Source organism: Papilio polytes, unplaced genomic scaffold (genome assembly GCF_000836215.1).
Source record: "Papilio polytes unplaced genomic scaffold, Ppol_1.0 DF824191.1, whole genome shotgun sequence".
NCBI lineage: Eukaryota > Metazoa > Arthropoda > Insecta > Lepidoptera > Papilionidae > Papilio > Papilio polytes.
In genome coordinates, this window is record NW_013525013.1 from 2,127,232 (window position 1) to 2,138,826 (window position 11,595).

Below are 11,595 nucleotides of genomic sequence, written 5' to 3' on the forward strand. Positions count from 1 at the left end.
GGTTTGGAAATACCGCCGAGGACAGACCGTTCCACAACGCGGCTGTGCGGGGCAGGAAGTTCCGCGAAAACCGCACGGTTGTGGAATGCCATCTGCCATCGAGATGGTGAGGATGGTTGGATGGATAGTTATGTAGGATGTCAGCAATCGCAGTGTATTTTGAATATTTTTTTTTCAATAAAAAGCCCTACAATTACGACACGCTTTAGGGTATATCTTTTTATGCTATTCAACTTGAGAGTAAATAATTTGGAAAAAACCGTCATGCGGGTAAGGAACAAAAATTACAAGCTGACATCAAAGGACCAAGGTTGCCATGGTAATGATAATTGTTATCCAATGTCAAAGGTCTTTGTTGTTATTTGTGCATTTGAATTTTGAAATTCGGAATTAAAATTTTCACAAACATGAACAATATGATAAAGCTTTTTTATAATTTCACGCGGTTGAAACCGCATGGAAACAGCTCGTGGGTAAATAAGACAGATAGATAATTTATAAGAATGTAAGGTAGAAGTCGATGATATCCAAAAATTAAGATTTCCTTCAAAAATTAACTTAACTTACTAAATATTCGTAACCGCTTTAGTACTTTTACATCAACTTCTAGTGGCTGTAAGTCGATTTATGATATCCAAGAGTTATAATTTCTTTACATACTAGCTACATATTCAACAATATCTAGCGTCAACTTCTGGCTTACCTCTATACAGGTCCTCAAATTAATAATCTTGGGCAATAGAGAGTTCTGTAAGGTCTTGACAAACTGCCTTGCGTTGTGTCTCTCCAGGTCCACGTTACATTCAGTTATTGTGCATCTGGAAGTAAAAACGCAAAAATGGATCAATCAGAAGACCTATTGATTCAAACGAGAGGATAAACGAGAACGAACAGAACGCGAAAAGAACAACAGACAGTAACACCTGGAAAGATGGATGGATCAAAAAGTATGGATAATTGAATTTCCCCTAACCTGCCGAGGTTCAATGTCTTAGGCACTGCTTTAGTGTCGGTGAAGGGGTCGCTGTTGTTGGAGGGCGAGGGCCGGCTGGCGCGCGTCGGCAGGAACACGTTGTCGGCGTCAGAGTCCGCCTCGCCCTCGTCTGAACTTATATTCTCCGGTCCAGATGTATCTATACGTAAAGACATTGCTTTTTATTTCATATAGTTTTTCCGACTATATCCGCGTGGAATAAAAATAATACAATAACAAGTAGCATACGTGTTCTTTCAGACTGTCCTCTATATTAAGCCAAATCTCATCAAGATTCGTTCAGACATTTAGGCTATAAACTCAAACAATGCATTAATCCAATATTTTGCATTTATAATATTAAAAAGAAGTAAGGTTTTAATTTTATCTATCAGTATTTTTATTGGTCGTCAGCTATATTAGCATTCTTATACAATTTCATATAATTCATCTATAGAAAGTAAAGATTTTTCAAAAAAAATCATGTCACCTGAAGAATCATGTTGCGTTTCTTCATTACTTTGCAATACTGCAACAACATCCCTGAAACAGAAAATGTAAAATAATTAATTTGATCTCACGCGTTGATACGTCTATGTCTAGATTTAAAATCACTCATTCACTTACCGATAAGGGCTAGGCAGTCTAGCTAAAGTCTGATAAGTCAATGGCCCAGTGTAGTCTGCATCTTGCAGTTTGGGCCATTGCTCCAATAACAGCGTCGCCACATCTGATGTTATGTACTCGTTGGCGCCAGAGCACAGCTTCTCGAGAGCATCTAGCAATGAGACCACGCATTCTACCGCAGCCGCCACTACTTCTGGATTACCACTGCGACCACAGTCTTCTATCCCATCCATTATTCTGAAAAAGAATATTAATATATTATAAATGCAAAACTTTAGATGAATGGATGGATGTTTGTAGCAAAAATGGCGGAACAGATCACGATGTTGGCATAAATGAAGAGGATAGTCTGGACGAAAACATAGGCTACTATTCTTGTTTTTTTTTTAATTCTACAGGGACGGAGTCGCGGAGAAAAGCTAGTAAAAATCAACATGCCGTGTCAGTTACCAGTTACCAAATATAACCACAGTTTAGTATACTTAGGGAAGCCAAATTGCCTAAAAAGAGGTTAGTAAACGACCAAGTAACATATTTAATCACTAGTAAAGGGGTTTAAGCACTTTACTTGTAATCTACTGGTCATGGGTACAAATCCCGCCATGTAGCAATGTGGTTTGGAATTGAATATGTTCATAATTTAACCGATGTTCTTACGGTGAAGGAAAACATCGTGGATACAATCCGTAGTAGGCCAGCGTGGTTGACTATACCTAGTCACCCTAACTTAAGAGTCTCCTAGCCCTAGCCTACCTAAAGCTGGTGATGATGATGAAACTTACAATCGGACAATAGCCATATCATCGCTATATCGTTCTGGATGATCAGGTTTCCTCATGAGTACGAGGTGTGCGAGTCGTTTGGGGTTTTGCAGCAGTTCCCTCGCGCTGCGGAGCGGCTCCACGCGGTGCGGTACCGGCGGGTACAGCAGCATGCGATGGTACAGTGCCTCCAGTACCGGACGTAACGTACTAATAGATCCCACTAAACGAACTAATTGGTTTGCTATGCTGTAATCAAAGACGTTTAAGAAATGTATAGACTAGACATAGGGAACATTTTTTTTCACCGGTAACTTCTTTGAATGGTACTATGTCAGTTGTCAAGTTTATTGGTACCACATGTCCTTGAATTGACATGTTATAAAATATTTTACAAAATTACTAAAACCTCCATCTATTACACTAATGTTATAAAGAGGAAAGATTTGTATTTTTGTACGTATTGAAATAACCATTATAAAACTTCGTAATCAGTAAGTAAAATAGGCTTTTTCTTGTTATTTTTTAATTAAACGCGAGCGAAAACGCGAGCAACAGCTAGTTTGTTATGAAATAAACTAAACAGTGTGTCAAAATAACACATAAGCACTCGAATATTATTTTAATTACACCTTTTGCCAATTAATTTCAATACAACGAAGACATCTGATTTTGAGGACCTATTAATAGATAGCGCTGGTGAATCATGTGAAAAATGTCTAAGTGAAGTGTCAATAATGCTTCCTCTATATATATTTGTAATCTCTGGCTGTAATAAACTTGGTTATTAGAAGACAAAGAATAAATATATTAATTTAAAAGATGTTATAAATGTATACCTGTATATAGCTTTAGCTTGCTTGCTGTTGAAGCTGGGCGCGCAGACCAAGGCGCCGGAACCTCTTCCTGAATCATCAACTAAGTGGCCATCATGCTCCCTAACATGATTAAAATATTAAATTAGTTTAAAGTAAAAAAACTACCATGTTTAAAAGTAATTAATAAAAAGAAAACAATCTTAACAACACTACAACAAAATTAGGAATTAAAAAAAAAAAAACAAAGTAAATAAATAAGAAATAATTACTGTAAAAGACTTTTTTTTCGAATTGAAATAGCAATTAATTGTTGATATTAAATTTACAGAAATCGTAGTCTTACCGAGCTTTTATATTCTTATCGACTCTGGGCGTTCCGAGGAATGAGATGAGAGAGGGGCAGAACTTCTGCCAGAGGAAGGCGGTGAAGTGCGAGTTGCCGCTGACGCGCTCCGACAGGCAGGACATCAGGGTCAGCAGACAGTCCAGGAAGAACAGCGCTAATGGATTCTGCTTTGGGATCCTAGAAGAAATTTAATAAAACAAATAATTTCGGACCTCCGGGACCATCGGAACTATATGTGAGTTAAGTCTTCAATTCGTTTTTATAATGTCACACGTAAATTTAAATAGTGTGACTAGAAGAAACAATATGAGTACTTCTGTTTCTACTATCGAATTCACGTATTTCACTCTAGGGCAGTAACTGGATGCAAATTGTGCAAACTCCAAAAACTTACATTTGTGTCTCCGACAGACGACTGCATAGATATTGTATGACAGGAATCACTTCACTATAGCAGCCTACTGCCACGATATGATTCCGGCCAACTGGAGAACCTTCGGAGAGCAACTCTTGGCATTCTTCATCTGTTCACATAAAGTAACAAAACTTTTGAGGCTGTTTATGAATCTGTATCTGCATTTTACACACTAATTTGGTGTGACAATATACCAGTTTTTTTAATATACGACTAGCTGTTGCTCGCGACTTCGTCCGCGTGGAACTTTAAAAATGTTACTCAACGTTAACATAGCTTTTTAACAGTGAAAGAATTTTCTAAATTGGACCTTTGGTTTTTGAGTTATTACAATACATACAGAAATCTATTTTCTCTTTTTAATAGGTAAATAGTATAGAAAACAGAACAGACGAATACAAAGTTCCATACAATATTCACAGCCTTAACATGTAAAAAACAGGAGAGGATATAAAAAAGTAAAAAGATAGTTTTACCAAGTTGCATGCAATACGCGCGCAGGGCCTGTGCGGCGGCCGCTCGAGCCGCGGCGGCGACCTGCGGCGCAGCGCCGGCCGCCTCCCCGCAGCGGCCGCACGCCCACACGCACAGCCGCCCGTTCAGAGTGCGCCGCGGGGACAGTGCCAACGAAAGATACATACGAAATATCTGCACCTACACACAAACAAAAACAAACTGCTCTATGGTATTCTGCAGTTGCAGCAGTCTTAGAAGACCATGAAATAAATGTTGCACTTACCTGAGTATCTGGTGAGTGGTACATAACCGAAGATGTAGCGCACAGAAGCTGCGAGGGCATCCATAGTGAATCGTCTTCGGGTTCGATACCTCGGTGAAAACGATCGTCGCGAAGTATTTTCTGAAAACAAAATCACTAAGTATTCACCTAGTTATTATAATTACTATATTATATTTTTACTTCTTATTCTACCTAGTTATATAAAAAGCTACAAAAGAAAGCACATTAAGTGAAAACAATGCGTCACGACTACGAATAAAGTCGATGTGACGCAGTAGAAAATTCCAGAAAAAAACATGGAATGACGTCATACAGTTTGACTTGTGTAGAGTACAAGAGTACAACATAGCAATTTTAACTAAAAGTTCGCATTGAAAAGACGTTAATGAATAGATTTTTTATTAACCATTAAGTTTTATGTCTTCTTAACATTAAATTACATGCAACGAATTGCTAATTATGGGAATGTTTCCTCGTATAAAGTGAGCTGTAGTTACATGAAAGCCCTGGAGCGCGTAGGCGACGAGGCGGGGGCGTTTGGTCTCGAGCGCCAGCCGCAGGGGCAGGAGGCAGACGCGCCGCACCTCGTGCGACGCCCTCCGCCCGCTGCTTTCTTGGATACAAAGTACTTCTAACAAACAAACATACAAAACAAACTATAAATAATGTATTAATAGAAAAATTCAACACAATGATTATCCACACGAAAAAACTGCCGACCCTATGATACTACGACAGGACGTAATTGTCTATATTTATAGTTGTTTACGTCCAACGGTATATAAAAAAGTCTTGGTATTTACAAAACATTTCCACAAATGTAAGGTATATTTGCTTCGCGATTACCAAAGTGTTCGGTTAGTAAAAAAAAACAGCGCACAGTTTCGAATCTTAGATAATCTATAAAGTTAAAGTAAGGCTAATACAAAGCTAAAACAATACAAATAGAATAGTTAGGAGAGTTCCATAGTAAGAGGTTACCCCTAAACAACATCGATAATGTCAAGGTGACGCCGCGAAACAATGCAGATGTGCGTTGCAGTTTGCATTGCACATTTTTAAACAAAACTAATGCTTATATACAGTTCACTTTAGATCGACTATTGTTATCCGTTTCATCGACTTTTACAGTTAAACTTCGATATAAGTGCAAAATAAATATTAAAATTTTTAAGCGTAGGTGCAGCGGTAGGTAGCGGTACAAAATTGCAAAGATACATGAATATTTTTGTCTTCGGACATTTTTTTACCAAAACATTTATTTGTTAAGTTGAGAAATAATAACGTACCTACTGTTTGAGTCAGTCCCTGTATCGCGAACGGTATTGTAGCCCAGGAGAGTAAGCACTTTAACGATCAATAACTACGATTGTCAGTTACTTCAATGACGTCACGTTGCACACACCAACCACAGAAATTAAAATTTCGGAAAAATTGCAATGTTGAACGATAACATATTAAGACAAATAACTGAATTAGTTAGTAACATTGCAAAAAAACAATTGAAAGTATTGCAATTTCTGTGGTGTGGCAGTAAGAATATAATCGATTCATAGAACTCTTTACCGATTATTTGGTTTTTCAGAACAAAATTAAATGAACGCATACACAAAGTTTACAGTGTTATCATTAAATGTATGTTGTGTAGGCGTAAATAATTATTCGTTCAAAAATTTTCCATTGCCTTCATTCATCATTGTCTATTGTATTAATAAGCTTTTATTATACATCTATATTCTATCAATACATACCCAGTGCTTCCTGACATGATTTCTTGAGTGCTATTAACTTTGGTCCAGTAGCTTCTTTGAATATCTCTTGTAACAGTTCCTCCATATCAATCGTACAAACAAAACATATTGAACGGCGCGTTAGTTTAACGGAAAGTAATTTGTGCAATAATTAAAGAGGGTGAAACCTAAAAGTGATTTTTTAACAGTAAATAGGAAACTTCGTCGGATATACCAATCGACGCTTCTATGCGAGTGGGTGTTTGAAACACTTATCAGTAGCTAGCTTCTACAGTACGCAGTTGTGAGCACTGAGCATGCTCAGTGGGAAAATCAATACTCGTATTCCATACTAGTTGTCTACGAGATTTCTTTAATATCAACAGGTAGTTAATACACAATAATGCCGAAATTATGTAGTTTACTAAAACAACTTCGTTACTGGTATACAAATTTAAAAAAATTGCCCTATAAAATATATAAGCTATAAATTATTTTTATAACTAAATGAAACTAACTAAAGCTTACTAAATATTGAATAATGGTAATTACTAGCACATCAAAATCATCTTATCCACTTGAACTGTACATAAATTGTTTTCGATACCACATTATCGCTAAGAAATTTTTTGCATCGTATTATGAATCTGATTTAATTTCATTGCCATTTTATTAGATGTTTTCTGTTAATTTTTGACATTTTTACTTCATCAAATTCATTAAAATGTTGATAAAATGAAGTTTGGAATTCGTTCATTACTTATTCCACAGGCGTTGAATTTTAATATTTTAATGTCATTTGTAAATCGATTTTACTGTGTAAATAAACGGTTCTTCTATTAAATTGTTGTGCTAAATCTTAACCTTTTTACGAGTAATGGTCCCTTTATAGAAAAAGATGATTAAAAAAACTTTTTAGCAATTAATAATTAAAACTTGGATTAAAACAATAATGCAAATAAAATCGATGTTTAATAAATCGATATTGCGATCTACTAACGTCGCTTTATAGTCTTTGGTCATTCGACTTTTCGACTGACAGAAACCATCAACCATTTGTCATCCTTTTAACCATAATAGAAAAATGGTTTCTTGGAGTGGTTTAGGTCGATCTTTTGGCATCAATTTATTTAGAAACAAGTCAAACACATTTAAAGGACAAAATGTGAATTTTTCTACCAGCAAAATATTTAACGGTGACCATGGCCATAAGGTTATGGCACTACAACCATCAAGGTATGTCATTTCAGACCTAGACGCAATGATTACCTAACCAATTTTTACTAAAGAAATATTATTTTGCTTTTTAATTTGGTAACGTACCTGTTTCTTTCGACTTTAAAATACTTTTACAGGTGGCAATGGCACAAATTCAAGGACATGTTCCATTACTATACGATGATCGGCTTAATTCCCGTGACTGCCATAATTTTTTACACTAATGTTTTTATTGGCCCGGCCCAACTGGAACCTATTCCTAAGGATTACACTCCAAAATATTGGGAGTATCATCGTCACCCAATTACGAGGTTTATTGCTCGCTATATCCACACTGATCCACAGCAGGTAATTGTTAATAAGATATTACTTCTTTTGTAGTAAATCAGGTGGAGTATGTTTTAAAACTCTTCCATCAAATGTTTCGTCTATAATCTTATTTCCTGTCTATTTGAAAATAGTCTTTTAACTATTCAGTTCTTAAAGCCTGTGTTAAAAATGCTTTAAAAGGAGATATGGAGTATGAGAGGGCAAAAGGTAAAGTGGCTTATTTACTCAGCACCTCACCCATTTATAGGGAACCCACTATTGCTACAATTACAGGAACAATATGTTTTAACCTGTTCAGTAAATATTGTTATTACAAAAAAAAACCATAAAGACAAATTGAGTACCTCCTTCTTCTGGGAAGTCAGTCAAAAACACATACTCTTAACTAGTTTAGATTTCTATTCCAAGATTCTTTAATTAAAAATGCTTATTTATCAAAACAATGCACACAATTTACAGGAGTATGAAAAATTCATGCACTTCATTGATGAAGAGCATCAAAAGATGAAACTCCGTGCTTTGGAAAAGGAAATAATTAAGAAAATGTCTGAACGTCAGGATTATCAAGCGTACTATTACAGACCGATGGTCAACAAATACTTACGTATAAACAAACAAGTTGGTGATGAAATCTACAACCGTCTTGGTGACGACGTTAAAGATTAAGACTAGGAGCTTGAACCAGGTGTAGATGTATTTAGTGATCAAGTGTATCCTTGCAATGTGCTCTTGTAGATAAATAAAAGTTTTATTGTTTAATTATATTTATTCCGAATACCTTAGTTCGTGTTTGTTGTGAATATAAAACCGAAAATAAATGATTATGTTTAACTTTTTATCATTTTGACAATTTGTTAAAAAAGTAATTAGCAAGTGTTCACTGAGTTCTAGAGGCATATGAAGGGGAAATGTCCTCTTTATATGCAACTCCTTCGTCAATAAAGGGTAGGCAACGCATCTGCAATGGCGGATGTTTATGGGCAGCGGTTGATTTCCATTTCGGTGGATTCAGGCGGCCGCTTGCTCGTTTGCCACCTTATATTATATAAAAAAAGACAATTTGCCAGCAGTTTTCTAAGTCACATTTTATAAATATTCATAAATGGTAATAGCAGTTATATAATTATTCTAATAAGCATCCAATTACCCAATTTGAATAGTTGTTTCTATCAAAAGAGAGAGAGTTGTTTCTAGAAAGAGAGTTTGTTTTATTTACTATATTCAATTTGTTTAATATTTCGTCTATCATGTCGATAGTTAGTTTTATTTTTCAAGGCTTTTAGTTTTTTTTTGTTACTTGCAGATCGAATTCAGTTCAGTAGACCAATAAATTTATCAAAAAAAAGCATTTTTTAAAAGATTATGTTTAAAAGAAAACACAGGTTTATGGTAACATTGTTATTTAATTTACAGGAAATACTAACGATTGACAATAATTTCCGTTTGGAAATCTTACAAAATGTCAACACTTATCTAGTAGTAATGCAAATTGATATGACTCTACATTCCGACCTTTTTCAATAATGCCACTAGATTTCTAAATGCATACCGAATAATGGTTTAGTCAGAGGTTCCCAAACTTTTTTCTCAACCCAATATAAAATTATAATGGATCCGCTGAACCCATTACTAAATAAAACATTCCTTAAATTTGTAACGCCTAAATTGTATCCATTGTGTCCCTTTGCAGGGTCACTGTTGGACCCCATGGGTTCCATCTGGACCATGTTGGGAATCATAGGTTTTCTATTAAATGGGATATATTATTTAGATGTATGAACAGCTAACTTAAATGATTTATTTGAAATATTTGAACAGTAGCATGCACTAATACTTAAATTAATTTGTGTGAAAGAAATCTATTATTTAATATAAAACGTTTTATCTCAACTGCTTCCTTATTAGTTTAATCATTCTCTTGATAAGTAAACTTATAAAATAAAATTAATAACTAAAATTTAATTTAATATAAAATATTATAAGAATTTTATTTTTTATCCAGTCAATTTTTAAATTCTGGCAGCTTTAATCAAGTATCCAGAAGAATAAATGATATATAAGGAATACAGAAATTAATATTCTTAACAATATTACATAAGTAAATTACATAAAGATATGACTTCAATATCCCGTTCATTCAGTCTTCGCAGTTTGTGTTTCCAACTATGTCAACTATTCCTATTTAAGATTGCTTTTCATACTAACTTTGTATTTAAAACTATGTACAACGCTCTAAATAGATAATTCGAAGAAGTAAATATGGCAAACCAGCTAAATTCATAACAAAAAAATCATATTTTAATTAAATTGACTAATGTTCTGTTTACAATTTAAAAAGAATCAATAACACTGCTAACACAATCCTTTGTAATTTATGGCCTTTGGAAAAGTCTTAGTAGTCTAGTTCATGACTAATAACGATTTCAAATCTAAAACCTAAAGACGGCTACGATTTTCTACTGTAAATGTTAAAACCACATCTTCATTTCGCCTTCTCCTTTTCAGCTTGTGCCGCTAACTTAGCTTCTTTCTTTGCCTTCTTCTTCTCTTCCTTTGCTAATAGTTTAGCTTGTCTTTCTTCTTCCTTAGCTAGAAGCTTCGCTTGTCTTTCTTCTTCTTTAGCTTGATGTTTAGCTTCTTTCTTCGCTTCCTTCTCAGCTTTAAGCCGTAATTTTTCCTCTTTCTTTCTCTCTGCTACTTCATTCTTCTTGTTATCGCTGCTTTCGTCTTTCTTGCTTTTGTCTCCTGGTTTCGGATTCTCTTCTTCTTTCTTTTTCTTTTCTTCCTTTTTTGGTTTAACTTTGGGGTTTTCTTTTTTCTTATCAGTCTCTTTGCTTTGGTCTCTAGATCTAGGGGTGTCGTCTTTAGTCGAAGTCTTAAAAGGTCGGAAGAAGTGTTGGTTGTCTTTCTGCGGAGAGGTTTCTAATTGCGTTACTATTTTCTGGGCACATCTGCAATTGAAACGAGAATGATATTAATTACTCTTATCCATGCTAATGTTTTTACTAAGCCCAAATTTATCTATAGTATTAAAACATCATTTTTAACATTTACATACATTTTTAAAATACCATGCATATTTATATTGGCATCTTTGGGACGTATATAGGCGGGAGTTCAGTTAGTATTATCGATATAAATCTAAAACTACGATTTTAAAACGGAATTTTTATTAAACAAAATCAATATACATTCTATTGTAAAGTATCGTATTTACATCAGTTCACTAGAGCAAACTAAATACGTACATTAACTTGACTCTCGCTCCAGTGAAAGACTGCGAAAAACGTGATACCTTCAAGTTTCTCGCATCAAATATTCATTAACTTCTGTTACTTCTAGCCTCAGGAGAAATGTGAGAGTTTATAGTGCCAGAAGATGACTTGAGTCGGTAATTGCTCGTAAAAGTTAGGCGATCGATTAACCTTATTACCCGTTTTATAAAAGATCTAGTGATCAAGTTTGTGTTAGTCTTCTGGATGGGAAACAATCTCAGTGTAATTTCAACAGTACATCTATAAATATTTGGACTCTACGTAGATTCAGGATTGAAATCTAGGTGAATGAAATGCAAATATCAAACCTTATTCTAGTAGAGGCGCACGAGGCAACGGCGGTCTCGCGTCGTCCCTCACGAA

The 11,595-nt window shown here is 35.0% G+C and overlaps 3 protein-coding genes across 3 annotated transcripts in view; 1 reads left to right on the plus strand and 2 right to left on the minus strand.

Annotated features, from left to right (window-relative positions):
- Nucleotides 1-7,129, minus strand: part of LOC106110903 (brefeldin A-inhibited guanine nucleotide-exchange protein 3) — a 14,688-nt gene extending 7,559 nt beyond the window's left edge. The window contains 13 exon segments of the mRNA XM_013292853.1: nucleotides 687-818; nucleotides 974-1,133; nucleotides 1,464-1,516; nucleotides 1,601-1,837; nucleotides 2,383-2,610; nucleotides 3,201-3,299; nucleotides 3,523-3,702; nucleotides 3,920-4,049; nucleotides 4,417-4,594; nucleotides 4,680-4,799; nucleotides 5,177-5,310; nucleotides 6,431-6,597; nucleotides 6,962-7,129. Of these exon segments, the coding sequence (XP_013148307.1) occupies nucleotides 687-818; nucleotides 974-1,133; nucleotides 1,464-1,516; nucleotides 1,601-1,837; nucleotides 2,383-2,610; nucleotides 3,201-3,299; nucleotides 3,523-3,702; nucleotides 3,920-4,049; nucleotides 4,417-4,594; nucleotides 4,680-4,799; nucleotides 5,177-5,310; nucleotides 6,431-6,515 (1,736 nt within the window). The 5' untranslated portion in view covers nucleotides 6,516-6,597; nucleotides 6,962-7,129.
- A 306-nt stretch (nucleotides 7,130-7,435) lies between these two features.
- LOC106110758 (NADH dehydrogenase [ubiquinone] 1 beta subcomplex subunit 5, mitochondrial) lies at nucleotides 7,436-8,788 on the plus strand. Its single transcript, XM_013292657.1, has 3 exons — nucleotides 7,436-7,645; nucleotides 7,765-7,975; nucleotides 8,417-8,788. Exons 1-3 carry the CDS (start codon nucleotides 7,494-7,496, stop codon nucleotides 8,621-8,623), a joined length of 570 nt encoding a protein of 189 aa, XP_013148111.1. The 5' UTR covers nucleotides 7,436-7,493; the 3' UTR covers nucleotides 8,624-8,788.
- A 1,171-nt stretch (nucleotides 8,789-9,959) lies between these two features.
- The window catches only part of LOC106110890, a 44,406-nt gene continuing 42,770 nt past the window's right edge, over nucleotides 9,960-11,595 (minus strand). Inside the window, exons 7-8 of the mRNA XM_013292839.1 lie at nucleotides 11,541-11,595; nucleotides 9,960-10,908 (exon numbers count right to left, since the gene is read on the minus strand). The exon at nucleotides 11,541-11,595 is cut by the window's right edge and continues 102 nt beyond it. Coding sequence (XP_013148293.1) covers nucleotides 10,440-10,908; nucleotides 11,541-11,595 — 524 coding nt within the window. The 3' untranslated portion in view covers nucleotides 9,960-10,439. The remainder of the gene's footprint in view (nucleotides 10,909-11,540) is intronic.